Raw genomic sequence first — 25202 nt, 5'->3', positions numbered from 1 at the left:
CCCGTTCGAGAGGGTCGGGATAGACATTGTGGGGCCCCTGGACCCCCGTACAAAACAAGGACATCGGTTCATCCTGGTACTGGTGGACCACGCCACCCGCTACCCCGAGGCTGTTCCCCTGCGAACTGTGACAGCCCCGGTGGTCGGCCGGGCCCTGATGGGTATCTTCTCCCGTGTGGGCTTCCCCCGAGAAGTCGTCAGCGACAGGGGCACAAACTTTATTTCCAAATATATGAAGTCCCTCTGGCAACAGTGTGGGGTCACCTACCGATTCACGACCCCCTATCACCCTCAAGGAAACGGACTCGTTGAGCGGTTCAACCGCACGCTCAAAGGGATGATTGGGGGGTTGGAAGAGCCCCTCCGTCGCCAGTGGGATGTGCTGCTGCCGTGCCTCCTCTTCGCATATCGAGAGGTCCCCCAGAAGTCCCTCGGCTTCAGCCCGTTTGAGTTATTGTATGGACACCCCGTACGGGGGCCTCTCAGTCTAGTCAAGGAAGGCTGGGAAATGCCCCCTCTACAGAACCCCCCAGATGTCTTCAAATACCTCCTAACCCTCCGCAACCAAACCCGACGGTTCAGAGAGCTGGCAAAAGCAAACTTGGAGGCCAGTCAAGAGGACATGAAAAAGTGGTATGACCAAAATGCCTCCTCCATCGAATTTGAACCTGGACAACAGGTATGGGTGATGTCCCCCACCGAGCCCTGCGCCCTGCAAGACAAGTGGACGGGGCCCTTCAAAGTAGTCGAGCGCAAGGGTCCTGTCACCTATCTCATCGACATGGAATCTTCACGGAACCCCCTCCGAGTCCTCCACGCTAATAGGCTGAAACCCCACTTTGTGCGTTCAGAACTCAGCCTCCTGATGGCCACAGACAATGGAGCCGAAGAAGACTCCGAACCCCTCCCTGACCTCCTACGGACTCGGGAGAAAGATGGCTCCGTGGATGGGGTCCGACTCTCGGAGGCCCTCACCCTGGACCAACGCCAAGAATGTCGAGACCTTCTGTTGCAGTTCGCCGACCTGTTTTCCCTCACCCCAGGTGTCACTTCCTGGTGTGTGCACGACGTGGACACGGGGGACAGCCCCCCTATCCGCCACCGGGCCTACCGCGTACCAGATCGGGTACGGGCTTGCATCCAGGAAGAAGTAACCAAAATGCTCTCCCTCTGGGTCATTGAGCCCTCAGACAGCCCCTGGGCCAGCCCAGTAGTACTGGTCCCCAAAGCAGCCACTCCCGGCACCACACCGGAACTCCGGTTCTGCGTCGACTACCGGGGCTTGAATGCGGTCACCAGAACGGACGCACACCCCATCCCCCGCGCCGACGAGCTAATTGACCGCATGGGAGCTGCCCGCTACCTCAGTATTTTCGACCTGACGGCGGGCTACTGGCAGATCGGCCTCACACCCCGGGCCCAAGAGCGATCTGCATTTTCCACTCCTGATGGCCATTATCATTTCAAGGTCATGCCCTTCGGCATGAAGAATGCCCCAGCAACATTTCAGCGGCTAGTCAACCAGGTCTTGGCCGGGCTCGAAGGATTCAGCGCCGCCTACCTAGACGACATCGCTGTGTACAGCCACCATTGGTCCGACCACCTCCACCACCTCCGAGCGGTGCTACAGGCCCTTCAGCAAGCTGGCCTCACGATCAAGGCCAGCAAATGCCAAATTGGTCAGGGGTCCGTAACCTACCTCGGACACCAGGTGGGAAGCGGCCTGGTGGCCCCTCTGCAGCTCAAGATTGCCGCCATCCAGTCCTGGCAGCCCCCCATCACCCAGACCGAGGTACGCGCCTTTTTGGGACTCACGGGCTATTACAGACGGTTCGTGAAAGACTATGGTACCATAGTGGGGCCCCTCACAGAGCTCACGTCCAAAAATCAACCCAAGAAGGTCAACTGGACCCCAGATTGTCAAACAGCCTTCGAACAACTGAAGGCCGCCATGTGCTCCGCCCCTGTGCTCCAGGCCCCCGACTACAGCCGGGAATTCGTCGTCCAGACGGATGCCTCCGACCACGGCATTGGGGCGGTCCTGTCTCAATTGAACACCGAAGGCCTTGATCAGCCAGTGGCCTTCATCAGCAGGCGACTCCTACCTCGAGAACAACGCTGGAGCACCATCGAGAGGGAGGCCTTCGCCGTGGTATGGGCCCTCAAAAAGCTCCGGCCCTACCTCTTTGGCACGCACTTCCGGGTGCAGACCGACCATCGACCCCTGCAGTGGCTGATGCAGATGCGGGGGGAGAACCCAAAACTACTACGTTGGTCCATCTCCCTACAAGGGATGGACTTCACTGTTGAACACCGGCCTGGGCCAGATCACGCCAACGCAGATGGCCTGTCCCGGTTTTTCCGCCTCGACGAGGAGAGTCCCCAAGAGGATGGGTGACTCTCCCCGCCTTCAGCTGGGGGGGACGCATGTTGGACAGGCCACGTGAAGGGCCGCTCCCCCCTCTGCCCGACCAGGCCCGAGCCCGGTCCCTCAAGTGTCACACACCACCACTTCACGTTTTCCGTCCCCTCCGGGACCCTTGCCTCTGAACATATCGACCTCGTGGGCCCGATCCACTACTGGCCCGCACGCCCAGCCTGGGCGCCATCTTGGACACTCCGCCACGAGGCCGCGTGGCCCCCGATCGACCCCAACCCTGGGCCTGGCCAGGCCTCAGACATCCCGGCACCACCATCCACCCAGGAGGTGAGCGGACTACTTGGCAGGTCAATGGGAGAAAGAGGTGTCGATGGTTCTCCCTCGCCAGGTGCCGCTCGCCCACAACCTCCCCGGGCGCTGGCTCCACCCCCCTGCTGGGTGTCTGGACCCCTTCATCCCGGACCCCCCAACCTCCAAGTGCGAGGGTCCGGACATCAAAGGGCACCAGCCCTATAACTGGGGCAGCTCCAGAGCAGGAAGGCAGTTGTATCCTGGAGTCGAGAGACGCAGTGAAGAACTCATCCTTGACGGACTACTGGCGCTGCCGTAGCCCTGCCTTGCGAACCATCATCCTGCCTGCTGGCGCTGCCGCAACCTTCGTAACCTTCATCGTCGTCGGGACCTGCTGGCGTGGCCGCGGACCGTTTGTAACCACCATCTTCATCGGGACCTGCAGGCTCCGCCGCGGACCGTCGCTTCCTTCATCCATCTCGGGACCTGCTGGCTCCGCCGCGGCCCGATCATCTAGAACGCCGAGCTCGAGGATTGAGAGCTATTTTCATCTATTGGTAACAAGACTGTCCCGCTACCCTTTTCCCAATCCAGAGACCAGAATCGAGGGGACCCCTGAGTCCAGACCTCCTTGTATCATTTTACCGTACCTAAAGAATTGCTGATAAAGTATCGTTGAACCTTATCCTGGTGTGGTGTCCGTCTGTGGGGGGGAAGTTACTTGTCTGTACGATCGCTGGAGACGGCTCTCCCCGGAGACCTCTCCCCTCATCCTCGGCCGACCCTCCCGGTCCGTCTAACAGCGATAAATAGAGTGAGGGCGATAAATAGAGTGAGGGCGATAAATAGAGTGAGGGCGATAAATAGAGTGAGGGCGATAAATAGAGTGAGGGCGATAAATAGAGTGAGGGCGATAAATAGAGTGAGGGCGATAAATAGAGTGAGGGCGATAAATAGAGTGAGGGCGATAAATAGAGTGAGGGCGATAAATAGAGTGAGGGCGATAGATAGAGTGAGGGCGATAGATAGAGTGAGGGCGATAGATAGAGTGAGGGCGATAAATAGATTAATAGAGTGAGGGCGATAGATAGAGTGAGGGCGATAGATAGAGTGAGGGCGATAGATAGAGTGAGGGCGATAGATAGAGTGAGGGCGATAGATAGAGTGAGGGCGATGGATAGAGTGAGGGCGATGGATAGAGTGAGGGCGATGGATAGAGTGAGGGCGATGGATAGAGTGAGGGCGATGGATAGAGTGAGGGCGATGGATAGAGTGAGGGCGATGGATAGAGTGAGGGCGATGGATAGAGTGAGGGCGATGGATAGAGTGAGGGCGATGGATAGAGTGAGGGCGATGGATAGAGTGAGGGCGATGGATAGAGTGAGGGCGATGGATAGAGTGAGGGCGATGGATAGAGTGAGGGCGATGGATAGAGTGAGGGCGATGGATAGAGTGAGGGCGATGGATAGAGTGAGGGCGATGGATAGAGTGAGGGCGATGGATAGAGTGAGGGCGATGGATAGAGTGAGGGCGATGGATAGAGTGAGGGGCGATGGATAGAGTGAGGGGCGATGGATAGATTAATAGAGTGAGGGGCGATGGATAGATTAATAGAGTGAGGGGCGATGGATAGATTAATAGAGTGAGGGGCGATGGATAGCTTAATAGAGTGAGGGGCGATGGATAGACTGAGGGCGATAGATAGACTGAGGGCGATAGATAGACTGAGGGCGATAGATAGAGTGAGGGCGATAGATAGAGTGAGGGCGATAGATAGAGTGAGGGCGAAAAATAGAGTGAGGGCGATAAATAGAGTGAGGGCGATAGATAGAGTGAGGGCTATAGAGTGAGGGCGATAAATAGATTAATAGAGTGAGGGCAATAGATAGACTGAGGGTGATAGATAGAGTGAGGGCGATAGATAGAGTGAGGGCTATAGAGTGAGGGCGATAAATAGATTAATAGAGTGAGGGCAATAGATAGACTGAGGGCGATAGATAGAGTGAGGGCAATGGATAGACTGAGGGCAATAGATAGACTGAGGGCGATAGAGTGAGGGCGATAGATAGAGTGAGGGTGATAGATAGAGTGAGGGCGATAGATTGATTGATAGAGTGAGGGCGATGCATAGATTGATAGAGTGAGGGCGATAGATAGAGTGAGGGCGATAGATGGATTTATAGATAGAGTGAGGGCGATAGATAGATTTATAGATAGAGTGAGGGCGATAGATAGATTTATAGATAGAGTGAGGGCGATAGATATATAGTGTAATTATGTTGTGTGTAATTATATGGCACTGAGTGGTATTTGGAGTTTATGTTGTGCTGAATGCAGTGTAATTATGTAGCATATAATTATGTGGCACTAAGTGGTATTGTGTGGAGTGTGTGTTGCATTCAGTAGAGTGTAGTTATGTGACGTGTAATTATGTGGCACTGAATGGTATTTGGAGTTTATGTTGCATTGAGTGCAGTGTAATTATGTGGCGTGTAATTATGTGGCAGTGAGTGGTATTTGGAGTGGTGGTGGTTGTGGATGTGGTTGTGGACGTGGTTGTGGACATGGTGGTGGAGGTGGTGGGGGTTGTGGTGGTGGATGTGGTGGTGGTGGATGCGGTGGTGGATGTGGTGGTGGTGGATGCCGTGGTGGTGGAGGCGGTGGTGGTGGAGGCCGTGGTGGTGGATGCCGTGGTGGTGGATGCCATGGTGGTGGATGCCGTAGTGGTGGATGTGGTGGTGGGGGATGTGGTGGTGGTGGAAGTGGTGGTGGTGCGTGTGGTGTTGGCGGTGGACGCGGTGGTGGTGGTGGTTGTGGTGGTGCTGGACTTGGTGGTTCTGGATGTGGTGGTGGATGTGGTGGTTGTGGACGTGGTGGTTGTGGTGGTGGTGGTGGTGGTGGATGTGGTGGTGGTGGACATAGTGGTGGTGTTGGACGTAGTGGACTTAGTGGTGGTGGTGGACGGGGTGGTGGTGGATGGGGTGGTGGTGGATGGGGTGGTGGTGGACGGGGTGGTGGTGGACGGGGTGGTGGTGGACGGGGTGGTGGTGGACGGGGTGGTGGTGGACGTGGTGGTGGTGGACGTGGTGGTGGTGGACGGGGTGGTGGTGGACGGGGTGGTGGTGGACGGGGTGGTGGTGGATGGGGTGGTGGTGGACATGGTGGTAGTGGATGTGGTGGTGGTGGTGGACGTAGTGGTGGTGGACGTAGTGGTGGTGGACGTAGTGGTGGGGGACGTAGTGGTGGTGGACGTAGTGGTAGTGGACGTGGACGTGGTGATTGTGGACGTGGTGATTGTGGACCTGGTGATTGTGGACCTGGTGATTGTGGACGTGGTGGTGGTGGACGTGGTGGTGGTGGTGGATGTGGTGGTGGTGGAGGTGGGTGTGGTGGTAATCCTGCAGGAGTCTGCCAGCAGGCTGTGCAAAATTCAGCAGTGCCTCTAGGCGTTTGTTGCAATGCACGGACTTCACACAGAATTTGGCATCACGGTATAGTACCCAATAAAATATTTCTTAGCACATAATTAAATAAGAAGCTCAAACGAGCTCTTTCGGCATCTCTGGCAAGTGTGAATGAACAGCACCATAAACCTCTAAGAAACGAGACCAGAAGGGGTAGGAATGGGTACAGTGTAGTTTCTGTAAGACTTTCTGAAAGTGACCCTAATCGGGACATAACTAAACCTTTCATGTCTATTTTACAACATCTAGATAGCAAAAGACTGGGATCCAATGATGAAGGCTGAGGTGACACTAAAGTAGCAGGAAGCAACAATATAATGTATGGGCGCATTGCCTTGGCTGTTTAATCTGGTGTGACCTTCAGCGAGCAAACCAAGAAACGGCGGGGGCGGGGGAGCGGATTCGTTTGAAGTCTGATGCCGACTGCAAGCAAACCAGCATGAGTAAGGAGAGAGGCAAATGGTGTGCGATGTACACGCGCCCGCACACATGCACTGTAGGCAATTTGCCTTTGGGTGCATTTTTGAGAGCCCTTACTCAAGTCTCGCTGAGAACGCATGCACGTTCGCTCAGCGAGACCTAAAAAACGAAGGACAGAGAGAAAAGGTTAGTAAGGACTAGGTTATCTACTTTTGGAATGCAACATTGGGTGCTAAATGATTACAGGTCTTTTTTTTTTTAAATGAGAGATATTAAAGATGGTCTACACTTGGTTCCAAAAGTGGAAACCAAACAGATCCGCATACCCTGGTTCCCTCTGTTGTCCCCATGCACTACTGGGTTGGCCCTCTCTAGGTGCATGTCCTCGCCTGCTTAAGTAAGCAAGCGTGAGTTTGTTAAAGTCAAAGAAGCAAATTTCTTTCCTGTTCCATCAAATTGACGTCCCCTGTCTACAAGACACCCTTTACATGAACACTGCTGTTGAAATTGCCTATGTTTGGCAATGAAAATGTTCAGAGGATCTAAATAATAATTGGTATACTTTATGTAGCGCATTTTACAATTTGGCTAGCTTATAAGTGCAGTAAACAGCCATTCCTTTTATCAAAAAGATGAAAGGGGAATGAACCTGCAGGGATTCAAACCAAGAACTTTAGGTTACACACTGCAATGGATGTATTGGTCCATGGAGTTACCTTACTGGTGGAGTTGGCGTGGCCATGACAAAAAGGCGCATTTTTCTATCCTGGAATCTTACCCCAGTTTTGGGTCCAGCAAATGCTCCTTGTGTATAATGTGGACTAACCAGTTGTAGTAAATGTTCGGCAGGAAGGGGTTCTTTTGATTAACTCTATATTTTTTCCCCTCAGGCCGAGGGACTTGACGTGGATGTTCTGTTCAGCAACATTGAGTCTGTGCAGCAAATCTCGGCTAAGTTACTTTCGCTGCTTGAAGAGGCCACTACAGACGTGGAGCCTGAAATGCAAGTCATTGGTAAGAAACAATAGCGTTCTTGAATTTGTTTATAAAATGCCATATGAAATATTAGCAGTAAAGCCATGGTCACCTTCTGAAAAACATCTATAGAGAGCTTGTGGGCTAGAGACTCGGTCATTCGGAGGAAAAAAATTAAAATAATAATATTGTTTTAAATGTTGAGCTCAATAACTTGGCTCAAACAATGGTTTATAGGACTGAACCTTAATGTGTTTCTTTACCTCCCTGATCAGAGAAGAAAAGGGGGAAGTGGTGAGGCAAAGATGGTGGGGTAATGGGTAGCAACAGACTGTGAAAGGTGCGTTTGGTCTGTCCTTTGTTTGCAACCTTAGCGTCTACCTCTTTAGGGTTGTCCTCGCTGAGGAGGACACTGCCTTGTCCATGGGGTTTCTTTGCTTGAGAGAACATTAGAGCCTGATGTATCAAAAGGTTTCCCCATTCGGTGCATGGGGGAATGAGTTGATAGGGAAGGGCCACAGTGTCTCCACCTGCACCACAGCAATCCGCTACCAATGTCGATCTTCAAGGACTCTCTGAGACCAATGATGGCTGCTTCTCCTGCCCCAGTCTGTGCCGCTGTGGATAAACTGGGATCCAAAACCAGCCTTGGCATCCGAGGTTTAACGCAGACACCAGCAGCGCAGGGCAGGGGGGCCCAACCCTGCACGGGCCCCAAAACTCCTCAGAGGGGCTCCATACTGCCTAAACTAAAGCCTATGAATATCTGTGATATCTGGGGGACTTAGGCGCTCCTCTTCACATTCTGCAGGAAGGCCCCATCATTTTACCTTATTAGAATGCGTGCAATACTCACCTGCTTAGAGGCAGACATACTTCAGCCGAGATGTTATTAGAAGATATTCTTTTATTGAGCAATGGAAGCTATAATCCAATTATTCATAAGGGTTTTTTCCTGGTGACTTTATATCCTGATGGGACCTTCAGCTTTCTTCTGTGAGTTTTACGGGATTCACCCAGTGCTTAATTTGAGCAGGTGCTTTCAGGTGCTCAGCACCTGCACTTCTTTCACAGGGCCGGGGCTACAATTTCTGAACCTGCAGGTGGTGGTCTCAATATTAATTGTTCAATTCAAAATAAAAAGAATAACCTACATTGCATGGTGACTGGCTGGTAAATGTTCATTGGCAGGCCGGCATATGCCTGTCCAGGCAGGCATGATTGTGTATCACCACGTTAGTGATGATGTCATCATGCTGCTTACAAATCCAAGAAGTCATCGACAAACCATGGCTTGCATTCTATTCCCCTAGTCTGCTGCACCCTGCCACTGCCTGAGCCTAAACCTCCCATTGGATAGTTGTAGCTGGGGGCTGGCTCATGACGGAGTTGAGGCAAGAAGGCTGCCAGAGCGCATTTGGAGCATGGGGAGTGAGGGCTCTTGAGGAAGTATACATGAAAGTAAGTGTGGACTTTCCACTTGTTCCGTAGCCAAAGTATGATGTCCAGCATCCCTGCATTGCTGCTATCCTCAATGTGCTTCATGCGGCTGTGGCCCAACACAACTTTTGTGCGCCATGGCGTCACCAGTAGAATCTGTGCGCTGCACCCCAGCATGGTAATTGCTGAGCGTGAGTGAGTCCAGTAGGCACCACAGCCATACTTACCAGCATTGGCAGCATTACTGCTGGGGACAATGCCTGTGCTGTAGCAGGCAGGATCACAGCCAGCTGAGCAGTGGATGCCGATGTCGTTGTCATCCCAGGACCTACTAATTACAGGCAGCACTAGCAGTGACATGACCTGCTGTGCTCAAGCAGCAGCCTGTTCCGCAATAAACCCAGTCATACCACACTGATTAATATATGCAAAAAAACATTTTCATATTTTGTACATTTTGTTTTTGCAATCGGTGTAGGTAAGAAAGTAAAACACGTCATCTTCCGCCTCTTTAGGAATGACAAAAGGAAAACGCAGATTTCAAAATAGCAGGGACATGTACAGGCTGACAACAGAGGTCACAGGCAGCAGCAGTGTTAGAGATGAGAGACAGCAAAAATAAAGAAGAGAAGAAACAACACGAGAGGAGAGAGATAAAATGGAGCAAAGTAGAAGAAAAGGAGGAGAGCAAATCAGATACAAAGAGAAAGCAACCATGATGTGAAGAAGAGAGCATTAAGTAGAGAGAAGATAGAATGAACAGATGTAGAGGACAGGACAGAAGAAAAAAAAGCAGACGAATGATAAAATGGAGACACAGCTAATCACTGCTAGCGTGTGATAGTAAAGAGCCAAGATTGAAGGGAGAAAGAGCAGAGCATGGATAAAATTGAAGAGAAAAAAGGGCAGGGCTAAAATCAATAGACGGCAAATCAGAAATACAGGGTGTGACAAAGGTGATAGAAACTCCACCACGAAGGAAACCCAAATTGGCTCCACAAAGCTGCCCAGCCCTTTTTTTTTTTTTTGCTTGAATCCAATAAATTCATTTCATGTACTATTTTATCCTTTTCACAATTTTCTCCGTTCATTTTTTTCTCTCTTTTTAATCAATTTGTTTTATTCAATCCATTTTGCCATCCATTTTCCCATAAAACTCGAGAGCATAGGGTGAATTTTCATGCCATGATATATTTTCAAATGGCCCAATGCATTTCGGGAGAGCCACTCCCTTCGTCAGAGGCATCTAGAAATACAAACAAACATTTAATTTAATTCCAATATACCCACACAATATATCGTAATCAGTTGCCCAAGCGCATATGTAAAAACGAGACCCAGAACATGATCAGTCTTTATGTGAATCACTCAAAAATAATGACTGTTGCATTCCTGAGTTCTACTGTCAGTAAAATTCTGGAAATATCCATTTGTACTCAATAGCTTCATGTTACTAGAACTTGGTGCACGCCTTCGCTGTGTAACAAATGATGCTAGTCATTGACAGCAATAAACAACCATTTATAAAATTAATTTGCTTACCATGACATACAAGCAGAACTTGAAACATCAGGTGAACACTTCCCGTTCGACCCCAAACAATGAGGAGCAGTGACTCCATATTTCCTTTTCAAAGAGTGCCATTACACGCCTCTTCTGTTTCATTGCAAACATCTTCTACTGCTCTTGACTCAATGTTTTTATGTCTGTCACCGCCTCTAGCAATAACCTACAGGTGGTCTGTCAATGACGTAAACCCTTGTCCGTTAAAGCTATAAAGCATGTATGCTGCACGATAAAGAAAAAGTTACTCACTATCCCAGAACGTTCTACCACAAATGATTATACCTGTGTTAAAAACCTGTTGCTATTATTTTCTCTCCCAACAGTAACCGTTAAAACATAATGAACCCACTATGTAATACGCATCAAAAATTCGGTGAGTAATATTCCAACATGACACGGATAGGTAATAGAAAACAATTAGAGAGGTGAGAGGATAGACTCTTAGAACAAAGACTTAGGGGACAGACAACAGATCAAGGTTAGAAGATAGAGACTGAGGCAGTGAGAGTCTGGAAAGTGGGGCTTACCAGAGGAAGACGTGAGCGGTGGCCTCCTTGGCAAAATTTTCAGCACCTGCACTTCTATTTTTTTTTTACAAATTAAGCACTGGATTCACCCCTTAGTAAAGAAGGTCAGAGTATCAGAAAAATACTTTGTCTGTGTACTAACCAGTACCCAAAATCTTGACCAGGTGCTCAGGGTTTTATTTTTAGGCTTCTTTCTTGTTCACTCTTTACAATTAGGTACCTCTTCCCTTCCATGAAGCATCCATGTAATGTGAAAGGGAGACAATGTCTACAACATAAATGATTTCCTACCGTGCAGTGAGCACTTTCCTTCAGCTGCAGCCGTTAGTTTGTATTGCATAGGTACTCCATGCCAAGTCTAAAGCAGTGGTAGTCCATCCTCATGCAAAGGAGCTGTCTTTGGGAGCCTGGTATCGGGTGACTCCTGCTTCAAGTCTCTGGTATGTTGGCTTCTTCAGCGGTATCAGAGTTGGCATGGTCTCTGCCGTCGTATCCAGCAGTGGTGACGATAACTTCTGCAAGAGGTTCAGGACACTGTCTCCTGAGGCTCCATGGTTGGTGTCTTCATGCACTGGTGCAGCGAATTTCTCTCCTTTGGCGTGGCAGTTTTCCTGTTTCCTTGCATCTAGTAAGATCTGAATGCTCTGTCTATGACCTAATGTTATTGTGCAGAGGTAAAAACTTCTTGGTCGGTCCTCTTCTCTCTCCTGAGCTGTTGTAAAACAGCTTCCGGACATCATTGCATACTCTTCTAGGTCCCCCTCCCCTATACACAGGTTCTTGTGAATACCTAAATTTGCTATGTCGAAATAAGCACTCAGTGATCCAGAAGGTAAAGGAGGGAGATGCACAGACCATACTAGTTCAATCAGAGATGCCATGTCCCCGTATTGTAGTTGTTGGAAATGGCCCTTTCCCCAAACTTGTTGCCTTCCTCCTCCCTTTTTGCTGAATTCGTTTTTTGTTGGCCTTGAGACTCTGGGCACTTTAACATTGCTAACCAGTGCTAAAGTGCGTGTGCTTTCTGCTTAAAAAATGGTAGCATTGGTTTATCCAAAATTGGTGTATTTAATGTACTTATAAGTCATCTGTTATGTGCACTACATGTGCCCAGGGACTGTAAATTAAATACTACTAGTGGGCCTACAGCACTGATTGTGCTACCTGCTCTAGTAGCCCTTGAAACATGTCTCAAGTCTGTCATTGCAGACCCTGCACGTGCAGTTTTAAACTGCCATGTCGACCTGCCAGTGTATTTATAAAGTATGACCGGTACTTTTAAGTTTTACATGTCCTAGAACTGAAAATCTTATATTTGTTTTTCACTACTGTAAGGCCTAGCTCTTCCATAGGCTAACACTAGGATTATCTTATTATATTTTATAAGTGTAATTTCCAATTGGGAAGAGATTGGACCCCAAATTTATTATTTATTTATTTATTTATTTATTTATTGAACTTGTATTGCGCACAGCTACCCGCAATGGGTTTCCCGGCGCCAGGGACAGACTGAAGAAGAAAACAAGCAATTGCTGAAAGAAAAGAAAAACAGAACCGAAGAACTTAGAACAGAAGAGTCTTCAATTTTTTGCGGAAAGCAAGAAGACTAGTTTCTGTTTTTAGCGCCAACGGGAGAGCATTCCACATCTTAGGTCCTAGATATGCGAATGAACGGCCTCCCATTTTTGCCAGTCGGATTCTAGGAATCACAAGATTGCCATTGTTGGATGACCTAAGAGAGCGGCCAGGCGGATATGGCTGGGCAAGATTGTGCAGGTAGATGGGAGCAAAACCCTGACGAATCTTAAATAGGAAGCACAAAGTTTTGAAGACCACACGATCAGAAATTTTTAACCAGTGAAGGTCACGCATAGCTTGCATTGCGGACGTTCTACGTGGAACATTGCGCAGCAGGCGAGCAGCTGAGTTCTGTACAACCTGGAGTTTATTGATTGTGGCTTTATCTGCTCCTAGATAGAGCACATTGCCATAGTCGATGCGGGACATCACAAGGGCTTGTACGACAGTTCTTCGAGTGGACTCAGGCAACATCCATATTATCTTCTGCAGCCAGCGTAGAGTATTAAAACAGATTGCAGCGACCTTAGTTGCCTGCTGCCTCATTGAGAGTTTATCGTCGATCAGGACACCGAGGTTACGAGCAACAGGCACGAGGGTAGGCAGCGGACCCATATCACTGGGCCAGTGTCTAGAGCCCCACAGATCTTTATGTTTGCCTAGTATGATCACCTCGGTCTTGTCACCGTTGAGCTTTAGCAGATGTGCTTGCATCCAAGCTGCAACACGAGAAAGGCCAGTTTTAAGGGCAGAAGTGTCCTGAGCCCTGCTGCTAGACAAAGAAAACACAATCTGCGTGTCGTCTGCATATGAGTATATAGACAGACCGGCGTCCTCTACGATAGAAGCAAGTGGTCTGATGTAAATATTGAACAACAGAGGGCTCAATATAGACCCTTGAGGGACGCCGTAAGCAGAGGAGTGAATCGCAGATTCAGCTTTGTTTGAGAAAACCTGAAAGGTGCGCTCATTGAGAAATGAGGCCACCCAGGCAAGCGCAGGTCCAACAACACCAAGGGAGCAGAGAGACTCCAATAAGATGGAATGGGACACGGTATCGAAAGCAGCGCTTAAATCAAGAAGAATAAGCGCAAAGGTCTCACCGCTATCGATACCGTGTCGGAGTCGCTCAGTCACCCCAAGGAGTGCGGATTCAGTGGAATAATTAGCGCGAAAGCCTGATTGGGATGGATGAAGATATCCCACGTTTTCAACAAACTCATTGAGCTGGGTGTTAACATGGCACTCCAATATTTTGGAACAGGCTGGCAGCAGGGATATAGGCCTGAAGTTGGCAATATTTGTGATGTCAGCACCAGATTTTTTAAGCAGGGGGACGACCATGGCATGTTTCCAGTCCTGTTCCACCCGAGATTCAGTGAGAGAGATGTTAAGTAGCCTCATTAGGAATCTCCGTGGTTCAAGGTCAAGTTGTTTCAGTATCTTCATAGGGACTGGGTCCCGCGGGGAACCTGACCTGATGCTTTTTAAACAAGACAGGAAGGAGGAGTCATCAAATGGTGTCCAGTTGTGAATTTTATTTATTTATTTATTTATGGGCTTGTAGCGCGCCGGCATCACACCCGAAGGTGTGTATCCGCGCGGAGCTGTGAGGTAAACAGGTCGAGCAAAGCACCTCCTAGAATAGTACTGTCTTTAGGTGTTTCCTGAAAGCTGAGTGACTCGAGCATTCTCTAAGGGAGAGGGGGAGGTTGTTCCAAAGACGTGGGCCCATGATGGAGAGGGCACGGCCTCCCTGTCTGGTCTTGTAATGTCTGGGAACCTGAAGTAACAGTTGGTTACTGGACCTAAGATTGCGGGAAGGACGATGGTACACAAATTTATCTGCCAAGTAGTGGGGTCCCAGATTGTGTAGACTCTTGTGTATCACACAGCAGATCTTAAATTCCACCCGTTTCCGGATGGGAAGCCAGTGAAGGGCCTTAAGGAGGGGGAGGGACGGCGTTCTAGGGGGGGTGTTAGTTACCAGCCGTGCCGCGGTGTTCTGCACCACCTGCAGTTTATTGAGCACTCCTTCATTGGCTGCTAAGAAGAGGCCATTGCAATAGTCCAGGCGACTCAGAACGCGGGCCTGGACCAGGGTCTTCCGTGTATTATCTGGTAGAAGGGGGAACACTTTCCGAAGGAGGCTGATAATGTGGAAGCAGGACCCTGCCGTAGTGCTGGCATGATGGAAAAGGGTAAGGTCATGATCTATACGAACCCCCAGGTTTTTTACTACCTGTTTCGGGAGCGGGGCCTGACCCAGGCTGGAGGGCCACCAGTCGGGGGTCCACAGGATTCTTGCCTCTCCGAATAGCATGACCTCAGACTTTCCCACATTGCACTGGAGAAAGTTCTTGGCCATCCAGCTGGCGATTGCAGTCATGCCGTTGGAGAACGATTGTCTTATCTCCGGGGTAAAGGTCTTAAAAGTGAACAGCAGCTGCGTATCGTCAGCGTAGGAGATAGGTATAAACCCGAAGGACCTCGTCATGTTGGCCAAAGAGGAGACATATACGTTAAACAACGTAGGGCTAAGACAGGAGCCCTGCGGGACTCCTCTGATGATACTGGCAGAAGTGGAGCTAAAAGAGCCCATATTCACCTTCTGAGTACGCTCTGAGAGAAAGCTGGTGAACCACGCCAAGGCAGAACTGTCAATGCCTATCTCCTTTAATCTGGTGAGGAGAATGGCGTGGGATATTGTGTCGAATGCTGCGGATAAGTCCAACAGCACCAACACCACTGACAGCCCTCTGTCCAGGGACAGGCGTATGGCATCCGTGACGGAGAGAAGGGCAGTCTCGGTACTGTGCCTAGGCCTGAACCCGGACTGAGAATGGTCTAGACTGCCGGTCTGCTCAATGAAGCTGGAGAGGTGGTGATTAACGTGCTTCTCCGTTAATTTGCCAATGAACGGCAGAAGGGAGATTGGCCTCAGATTGGTCATGTCCGACCAGGGGATGGTGGTGTTTTTCCTGATAGGCTTGACCATGGCCTCCTTCCACTCCCGGGGGACCAATCCCTCCGACAGGGAGCGGTTGATCACCGTCAGAATGGAGGGGCTGAGGACACTCCCAATAAGGTGCATGACACGGGCAGGTACAGGATCCACTGGGCTACCTGATTTAATAGTCCCAATCAGGGACTATTAAATGAACTCAGTAGGGGAGACGGAAGCATTGCAGAAAGAACCGGGTTGAGAGAGATCAATTGGAGGTGGAAGGGAGGCCAAAGATTGATAAATGCCCTCAACCTTGGATATAAAAAAGTCTGCAATGGCATTACATTGTGTACCATCTAAAGCCGGCAGCGCGGGAGTGGTATCAGCTCCTGTGAGTTTCTTAACTGTGGCAAAGAGAGTCCGGGGACAATTTTGCACTGAAGTGATTGTGGAGGCGATGTAAGAGGCCTTAGCACGTTTACAGTTTGCGTGATAGAATTTTAGTTCTTCTTTGTAAATCACTTTAGAAGGAGCGGAGTAAGACATCCTCCAGTTCCTCTCCAGGGCTTTACATTTGGCACGTTGGATTTTCAGCTCATCCGAGTACCAAGGTGCTGGTGGGCGCAAGGATCTACATTTGCTGTTCGACCGAGGAACGAGAGCCGACACTGCATCTGTCAACCAACCAGAAATGGGAGCATTCAGATTCTGCTCAGTGTTGATAAAGGATGGAATTGTCTCAGTCAGACGCAGATTAAAAGCGGCTATATCAAGTCTGTCCCAGCGATAAGATGATTTAATTTCCTCCACGTAAACACTGGCCGAGTATAGACCAGGTGGTAGCACGAAATGTATCGCATAATGATCAGACCAGACGAGCGGACGCGCCGAGTAAGTGCAGTCAAATGAAAGAGTAGAAATGATTGGATCCAAGAGATGACCCGCAAGATGAGTAGCTCCGGAATTACAAAGTTTGAGGTTAAAAACCTCAAGATCAGAGAGAAAAGATTTATTGAGGGGATTATTGACATCGTCTAAATGGATGTTTAAATCACCGAGAATGGTGAAATTATTCGATTTTAGTAGTGTTGCTGATAGGCAATCAATGAGTGAGGTAATCCATGACGCGGCATTACCGGGCGGCCGATAAATTTGGTGTCTCTGGAATCACAATTCAAAAGCACAACTTATGGTGAAGTTGGACTTTAAGCTGTATTTCTGAAAACTGTCACTTTTAAAAAGTTGGCATTTTCCTACTTTAGCCATTTGGTGCCTGCTGCCTTTCTATGCATACACATATGGAGTGGGTGACAATTGGATGTTGAGCATGCCCTCTATACAGCCACACACAAAGGGAGCTTGGGTGTGCCTGATGGGCCATCAACATCCTGGTGGGCCATCCTGGGCAGGATGGGAGGGGTGAGCTGGGCACAGCCTCACACTTACACCTGAATGGGATGTGTCTTGTCCTCACACAAAGGACTGCTTAGCCCCCTGTAGTGAGTCTGGAGCCAGGGCAGGAAAGGGATGACCTCTGTGCACTTCAAAGCCCCTCTTTGAAGTCTCCACCACTTCAGAGGCACAACTGGGTATAAGTACTGGATCTCTGACACCACCAACTGTATACACTTCTGGACCGGTGGATACTCTGCCAGGAAGAAGGACTGCTGTGCTACTGAAGGACTGCCATTCTGCTGGACTGCTGCTCTGGAGATCTGCTTTTCTGCTGTGCTGACCTGCCTAGTGCCTCCTATCCTCCTTGCTTGGGTGAGAAGGACTGTGTAGGAAAGTGTCTCCTCTTGACATGGTCACCCCCACTTTTTGCCCTAGAACTGATGTTTTTTGACTGAAAGTGCACTGGGTCCCTGCTAACCAGGCCCCAATGCCAGTGCTCTTTCCCATAAAAAAGGTAAATGTCTAATTGTACCACAGTTGGCAAGGCCTTTAGCACCTTTGTATGTCCCTAGTATGTGCTACCCCTGGTACTAAGGGCATGGGTAGTAAAGAGGGACCAAAAGGGCTTCAGCATGTATTATGCCACTCTAAGGAGCCCACACACATTGCATGTATTCTGCCATTGCAGGCTGCATGAAATTGTGCACCATTTTGAGAAACATTATATGGCACACTCCCTGTGTGCCATGCCCATGCATACTGCATACACTATATGTAAATCGTCCCTACAGCAGACCTTAGAGCCCTAAGACAGTGTGCATTATATTATATGCCAGGACATATCTGCACGAGCAGATCTGCCCCTGTGATGTCTGGTTCTATTGCCAAGATATTGCAATTGTTGAGGAAGCCATCTTAAGCTTAGGCACTGGTCATTACAAGTTACCCGGTTACATAATGGCTTCACTGAAATTAATGGTGTTTAGTATCAAACACCTTGTCTTAATAAATCTGTACTGTTGCCAGTACTAGATTTATTGTGACATGCACCCAGAGGGCACATTAGAGGTGGCACATGAAAACCTACTAGTCCTCTAGTGTGCCGGCTACTGGTATCACCCAGCCTACACCACAGATTAGTTTTTGACCCCCTATAGGTGAGAGCCTGCTCCCTCAGAGTTCAGGTACAATGCCTGCTCTGGCAGAAGATGATCAAACCTCCTTCAGCAGGATGGTTAGCGATTTAGCATGTCGAGGCCAGAGGCTTCAAAGCCTGTACCTCTTTTGATTTGTGGCGCCGGCTTCCCCCATACCTGGTAGATGCCACCTCCTTCGTTGAGTCCCTTTTGGTAACAGGATGGTGGGAAAATGTAGCTAGTCAGAAGGCATTTTCACTCTCAGGCTAGTCGCACCCCTAAGGTGGGCTACCTGAAGTGAACAATGAAAGAAGGGGTTCCACCATCTTCTTTTTTTTTTTGTGGAACTAGGCACTCTGGGTCAGGTTTATGCCCACTCTCCATAGGAAGTGGTCATGTAGGAGGTGTAGGTATACCAGGGATAAGCAGCCCTTTGGCTACTACCTTACACTCCCCATATCACCCTAAATTCAGTATTCAGTTGTCGCACTGACACCAGGAACTCATATTCGACTACTGAGAACCGAGGAAGGATGAAGAAGGACCAACAGTGCGAGAACAGAGGACCTGAACCAAAGATTGGCGGCAATTCTGCCAGGCAGCTTCCCACTTAGCAATCGCAGAGATAGGACGTGTCCAAAAGCTGCACATCCTTCTCAAACCCTTGGAGGACTGTCCGCCATCTCACCTCAACAACCAGCAAAGAGCGCCCGTGGGATGGAGGAGCCACCCCCCTGCATCTGCAGGCATCAACTGCACCAGCCTGGTTCACCATTTTTGTGACCCCCCCCACACCCCACCCAGGTGTACTGAGGGACCAACTCACCAGGACGCGGGTACCAAGAGTCCAGAAGGTGAGCCCTGTTGCTTCACCATGTCTCGAGACGCTGAGCTCTCCTTGAACCTCCCTGCCTCAATACCAGGGGTACCCGGAGTCCTTGCAACTGCCAAGGCGTGTTGCGTGTCCAATCCTTGCACCACTGACGCCAACACCAACCTACCAATGAGGGATGTTGAGATTTCAAAGACCAGCACCAAGAGTGGCCCTGCAGTCTTGTTTTCCTTCCCTCTCCAGGTAATCAACACAAAGTGGGAGCTTCTTACAGTAGCTATCCGCCGAACAAAACACCTCTGTGCCGAGCCTTCCAGCCCGGATCCAAGTAAACCAGCGGTGCCCCTGTGCTCCAGTGACCCTAAAGAACTGAGCCCCCCCATTGCTTTCTGTCACGCTTATCGCCAAGACCCCACTTACAGCTTTTCTTTCCATAGGTACTTCACCATAGACTTTAACTGGTGGCATTCAATGCTATTATCACGATCAGCATCTTTGCACCAGGACACACCAGGGCAGGTAAATCCGAATTGCTGGTGGTTCTTTGGACTTTGGCCCCTAAGCACCATAATTCCAGGAGAGTAACCATGAGGGTTATTTGTAAGTGTGCCCATGCAGAGAATGTTCCTATCCCATCCTCTGTCCACTTCAACCCCTCACCCTCATGCCCCACCACCACCACACCGCTGTTAGCTGTGCCAGCCGCACATGTCTATCTGATATACATTACATATGGCCAGATGGAGAGAAAAAAAGGTTGTTCAGTGACAGAAGAAGCGACAACAGATTCTAGAATATATAATATCGATTATTTTCTTTTAGTGCCAGTATTTATTAGCATAGTACATGTGACAGAAAATAGGAGTATCTCTAGTATGCCACGGTGCTAGCAGTGAATATCTGCTGCTGCTAACATATTTTAGGGTGCTGCTTGATATGATCAATGCTCTAGTACTGGTTGGTCAGCCGGTTATCTTTCAGTGGCAGCCTATCAGTGTGGAAGTCAGGCCGCCCCCTCCCTTTTATTGTTTTTAGTCTACGATAAGTGTGTCAGGCTGATCAGAGCGTTTTACATGCACTAATCCCAAGGCACCGGGAAGGCTGAGCTAAGGTTTGCACTGCAGGGCTGTAGACCTCACATCCCCGAGGACACTGACATCCTGGCAAAGACCTTTGAGGATCCTCGTCCTGATGACGAGGGGGAGCATTACTGATAGTCAACCCTGGGATGAAATTGGACCACCCAGAAGTGTCCGGAGACGGCTATCCATCAGCGAGACCTCGCGCCACTCTTTTCCCAAACTGTCAGAGATAGGGGTAGGATCAGCAGGTCTCACTGATCTCACCCCACCATGTGACGAGGTAGGAAGGGTCCTTCTTTCAGTGGCTGACACTTAACAAGGTTAAGGCAGGTAAATCAGAATTGCTGGTGGTTCTTCGGACTTTGGGCCTGGGCCTGATTCACAGACCTAACTTAAGACAAAATCCTAAACTTACTACCATTTTGGTATTCACAGAAGGCACTTACTCATTTTGGTATTCACAGAAGGCACTTACTCATTTCGGTATTCACAGAAGTTAGGAGCCCTAACTTTAGGACTCCTAAATGCCTTCTGTGAATACCGAAAGTCTTAAAGTTAGGATTTTTCTCAATTTAGTAGTAGTAAAGTTAGGACTCCTAACTTTAGGACTCTTGAATGCCTTCTGTGAATACCGAAAGTCTTAAAATTTGGATTTTTGTCAACTTTACTACTACTAAACTGAGAAAAATCTTAATTTTAGGACTTTCGGTATTCACAGAAGGCATTTAGGAGTCCTAAAGTTAGGACTCCTAACTTCTGTGAATACCGAAAAGAGTAAGTGTCTTCCGTGAATAACGAAAAGAGTAAGTGCCTTCTGTGAATACGAAAATGGTAGTAAGTTTAGGATTTTGTCTTAAGTTAGTTCTGTGAATCGGGCCCCATAAGTCCAGGAGGGTAACGCCGAGAGTCGTTTGTAAGTGTGCCCATGCAGTGAATGTTTCTCCCGTAACATAACGTTACCGCATTCAACTTGGCTCATGCCTCAAATCTGACAGCTGGCATCTTCCTTTTTCTGCTCCCTGACCGATGACTACGGCTGCATCCCGGACTGTTGTTCTCTGTTCCACCATCCTCTGGTCCACAAGTAGGTGCTCCGTTGAATGTTTGGGTGTGTGTGTATACATATGAAAGTATACACATTTGCATGCATGTGCTGTTCTTGGAACTAAGTGTTTGCGGGGTATGTGTGTGTCCTTAGTATCGGTGACAGTAAGTATGAGCGCATGTGTGTTGCAACACCACCGCCCTGCACCGCACCACCGCCCTCCCACGGTGTTAAAATTAACAGCAGCCACTAGGCTGTGTGCAGGTAACCAATCCCAGTGTGCAGCTTACCTATGCGAGGGTGTTGCCTATTGTTGAGTTGTGTTGCTTCAGTACTTAAAGGTGGTTTCCCAGGGGGCCTGCCGCCTGCTCCAATATGCAAAATCGACACTTCAGCACCATTGCTGATTTCGTGTCAGGGCTGCCATGCTCAAATACCCTGGCCTAGGCTGCTGCCACGTCATAGAGCTTCTCCCATGTGCCAGGGCTACAGCATGTGGGGGGATATGTTTTGTCCTAGTGCTTTCTTCCCCTTTCCTGTGTGTGTATTGTCGATAAGGCCCGGGATTGCCTGCTGAAATGCCCACAGCAGCAACTCTGCTTGCATAATATAACACGCAGAATTATAGCTGGTTACATGTGAGCAAGTGGAATGGTTTTCACTGCGATGTTCTTACAGACGGGAAGTGGACAACGAGAGTGAAGCTCGGGTTGTGCATACGTCACTCACAACCCAACTTAAAAAAATCCCTTTTATTTACAGGTGCGCATCTACACTTTTGTTATGTGCATCAGTTCCAGGCCCACTGCTACTTGTGAAGTGAACAGACTTTTCGAATTGTGGTATTACAAAAGTATATGAAGCACCTTTATTTCTTGCTGCTGTGACACAATTACCGAAAATAACGCATTTAATAGAGGATGGGCACGGGACCCATATATCATTTTTCCGTCCTCGTTTGTCAAAACTGCGGTTTCTCGTGTTAGGATCTTTCGGTCGCAAATTCCTCACAATATGCGTGACGCAGATTCTAGGAATACATTAAACGTGGCTCTTAGCGAAGCGTGCATTTTGTGAGATAACCGCTGCTGCTCCGCAGTCGTCGCCAGGTGGCCCCAGGAGGCCTTTCTTGTTGACGTGCCTGCCGTGGAGCAGAGGACAGATTATTGAAGTCTTGACGCGTTGCGAACTTCCTTCCTTCGGGGTTCGGGTAAGACAGATTTCATTTGTATGCACACCGTGAGTAGAGTTTGAGGTCTGGTGTCATGAGCTTTATCGTGCATCACGTATAGCGCAGTTGACAACCGTAGCCACGCAGGGAGCGCGGAGCTGCATTCCCATAGAAACCGAATATCTTCCAGAATGACCCAGTGGCGCGAATTTGGACGTATTAATCTCGTGCAGGGGGGAGTTGTGTGTCGTGAGGTATGTAGGAAAGTCAATGAAGGACGCAATAACGTTGTAGATTAGAGACGGAGTTTATTTTGATGCTCACGTCTTGAAGATCAAGTCAGTAATGCCAGACCAACAGAATGTGTTACAGCCATCACATTCTAGGTGTTTCAAAACATAACACGAAGCAAGGAACACGAGCTTGTCACGAGCATCCAGACATGCCTGAACGCTCGTGACAGCTCGAGTCAACAGGAATGCATTTCCAACACACCTTCCCCCCTTAAAAGAAAGAAAACAAAAAAAACACAAAAAAAAAAACAAGATCAATTCATCACAAAATCATTAAACCTGGCAGGTAAGCGATGTGAGCGAACGGCTCTGGTGTTGTCAGAATCACACACAGCTCGGGGGCTTCCCCCATTATCACTCATGTGAGAGCACTCGCCATTATCACTCATTCTTCCAACATCATAAAAAACACTGCTGTCCGAATCTTCCATTAATTGAAAAGGACCATTGAACAAGGAAACCCTGCTCAAATTCCAGACAGAACCACCATCAAGTCTAACTGCATTTCTAAAAACTTCAACAACCTTCTTGGGATTTGACCAAACAGGAAAACCTTTACTCACACCCTCTTTCTTTTTAATGCGAACAAGGTCGCCCACCTTTGATAGAACGACTAGACGTGGAACCAATTCTTTTGGCCATATCGCGTTTCATCTTTTCCTTATACGACTGAACCCTGTGTAGAACAGCTTCAAAATCAACTTTAGAACAATTTTCGAAACCAGCTAAATTTTTTTTTAGCCACCAAGGGACTAGCTTGGTGCTGGGCTTCCGCCCTCTCAAAAGCTCAAAAGGTGTGACCAAAGTCACAGAATTGGGAGAAGTTCTATAAGCCAATAACATAGATTGCAAAGCATTCCTCCAGTTTAGATTACCCTTGATAGAGAGCTGTATGGCTTCTTTGACCACACGGTTGAAGCGTTCAACCTGACCATTCGCCTCAGGATGGAAAACTGCAATCTTCCTATGGACAATACCACATTTAGCGAAGAAAAGCTCTATCTCCTTACTCACAAACTGTGGGCCATTGTCAGTCACAATTTCCTGAGGAATCCCTTCCCTACAAAAAGTCTCGTCTAAGAATTCTATGACTTGATTTGAAGTAACTTCCCTAACCATTTTGACCTCAGGCCATTTAGAAAAATAGTCTATAAGAACAATGCCGAAAGCCTCTTGCTTTGGTAAGCAACTGAAAGGCCCAATGATATCTAACCCCAATTTCCGCCAGGGCCCTAAGGGTAAATCGATGGGACATGGCTCAGGGCGTAAAGCAACTGCAGATTTATCACTGTTAGAACATTGGGTACACTTCCGCACAAAATGTTCAACACACGAGTCAATACCTGGCCACCAAAAAGACTCCTTCAGACGCCTCCTGGTAAAAGAAATCCCCAGGTGTCCTTCATGGGCAATTTCAAGTAGGGAAATCCTAAGTTGAAAAGGTGGAACAATCTTGTCGCCACGAAGAATCAAACCATTCTCGACAGCAAGTTCCTCCTGGACCTTAAAAAACCCTATCATGTTACCAGATAACTTCCTCTGTTCAGGAAATCCCTGTATGAGGTATTTCTTTACACAGCTTAACTCCAAATCTTTACCCATCTCTTTCATCCAAACATCCTCCTGTAAGGAAAAACGTTCGCTGGACACAGAATTGACGTCTTTAAAATTGAAGGCAACTTCACACTCCTCTTCATGCACAACTCCCGGAATGTCAGATTCAGAAATCAGTCTGGACATGCAATCTGCATGAACATTCGCCTTCCCTTGAACATATTCAATAGTATATTGAAAAGATTGCAACCTAGAAGCTAATCTTGCAAGTCGTGCTGACATAGTCCTTCCTCCACCTGGGGCCATGAGGTAAACCAGCGGCTTATGATCGGTTTTTATCAAAAATTTAGTCCCCCACAAAAAAGGTCTGAAGTGTTCAGCACCCCAAACACATGCCAGTAACTCCCTCTCTATAACGGAGTAATTCTTTTCGGCATCACGTAGAGCCCTAGATGCATATGCCACAACCCATTCTTTCTCACAGTCTTTCTGCAAAAGAACTCCACCCAAACCAGAAGCACTGGCGTCTACCATGATAATGCATTTCACACCAATGACAAAGCGTTTTAAACAGGGGGCATTCACTATGAACAATTTTAAGGATTCAAAGGCTTGTGTCATTATATCAGTCCAAACAAACTTTGCATTTTTCTTCAACAGACATCTGAATGGGTCAACTTTTACTGAAAAATTTGGGATGAACTTAGCGTAAAACTCAATGAGACCTAGAAAAGCTACAAGTTGCTCTTTTGATGTAGGCACAGGTGCATCCACAATGCTCTTAACGTGATTCTTCTTTGGTTTGATTCCCATTCCACTAATAGTGTGACCAAGATATTCTACCTCCTTTTGCCTAAATTTGCATTTATCAAGGCGAAGTGTAAGGCCCTTCTGTGCCAATGCAGCAATCACACATCTCAGATTACTATCATGCTCATAGTCATCCTTCCCATGAACTAAAATGTCGTCCTGGAAAGCTATTGCACCACTCAAACCTTCCAGGGTATCTCTCATTAACCTCTGGAACACGGAGGCAGCACTTGCCAGTCCAAAGGGCATGCGACAAAATCTATATAACCCTTCAGGTGTGATAAAGGCAGTAATGT

At 48.5% G+C, this 25202-nt stretch overlaps 1 protein-coding gene across 1 annotated transcript in view; it reads left to right on the top strand.

The window, feature by feature from the left end:
* ARHGEF38 (Rho guanine nucleotide exchange factor 38) overlaps positions 1-25202 on the top strand; it is a 459846-nt gene that overhangs the window by 172746 nt on the left and 261898 nt on the right. The window contains exon 3 of the mRNA XM_086962037.1: positions 7446-7569. Within this exon, the coding sequence (XP_086818163.1) occupies positions 7446-7569 (124 nt within the window). The remainder of the gene's footprint in view (positions 1-7445; positions 7570-25202) is intronic.

The sequence above is a fragment of the Lissotriton vulgaris genome, chromosome 3_1 (genome assembly GCF_964263255.1).
Source record: "Lissotriton vulgaris chromosome 3_1, aLisVul1.2, whole genome shotgun sequence".
Classification (NCBI taxonomy): domain Eukaryota; kingdom Metazoa; phylum Chordata; class Amphibia; order Caudata; family Salamandridae; genus Lissotriton; species Lissotriton vulgaris.
Note: the sequence above shows the minus strand (reverse complement) of the source record. Positions and strands in the feature narration are given on the sequence as shown.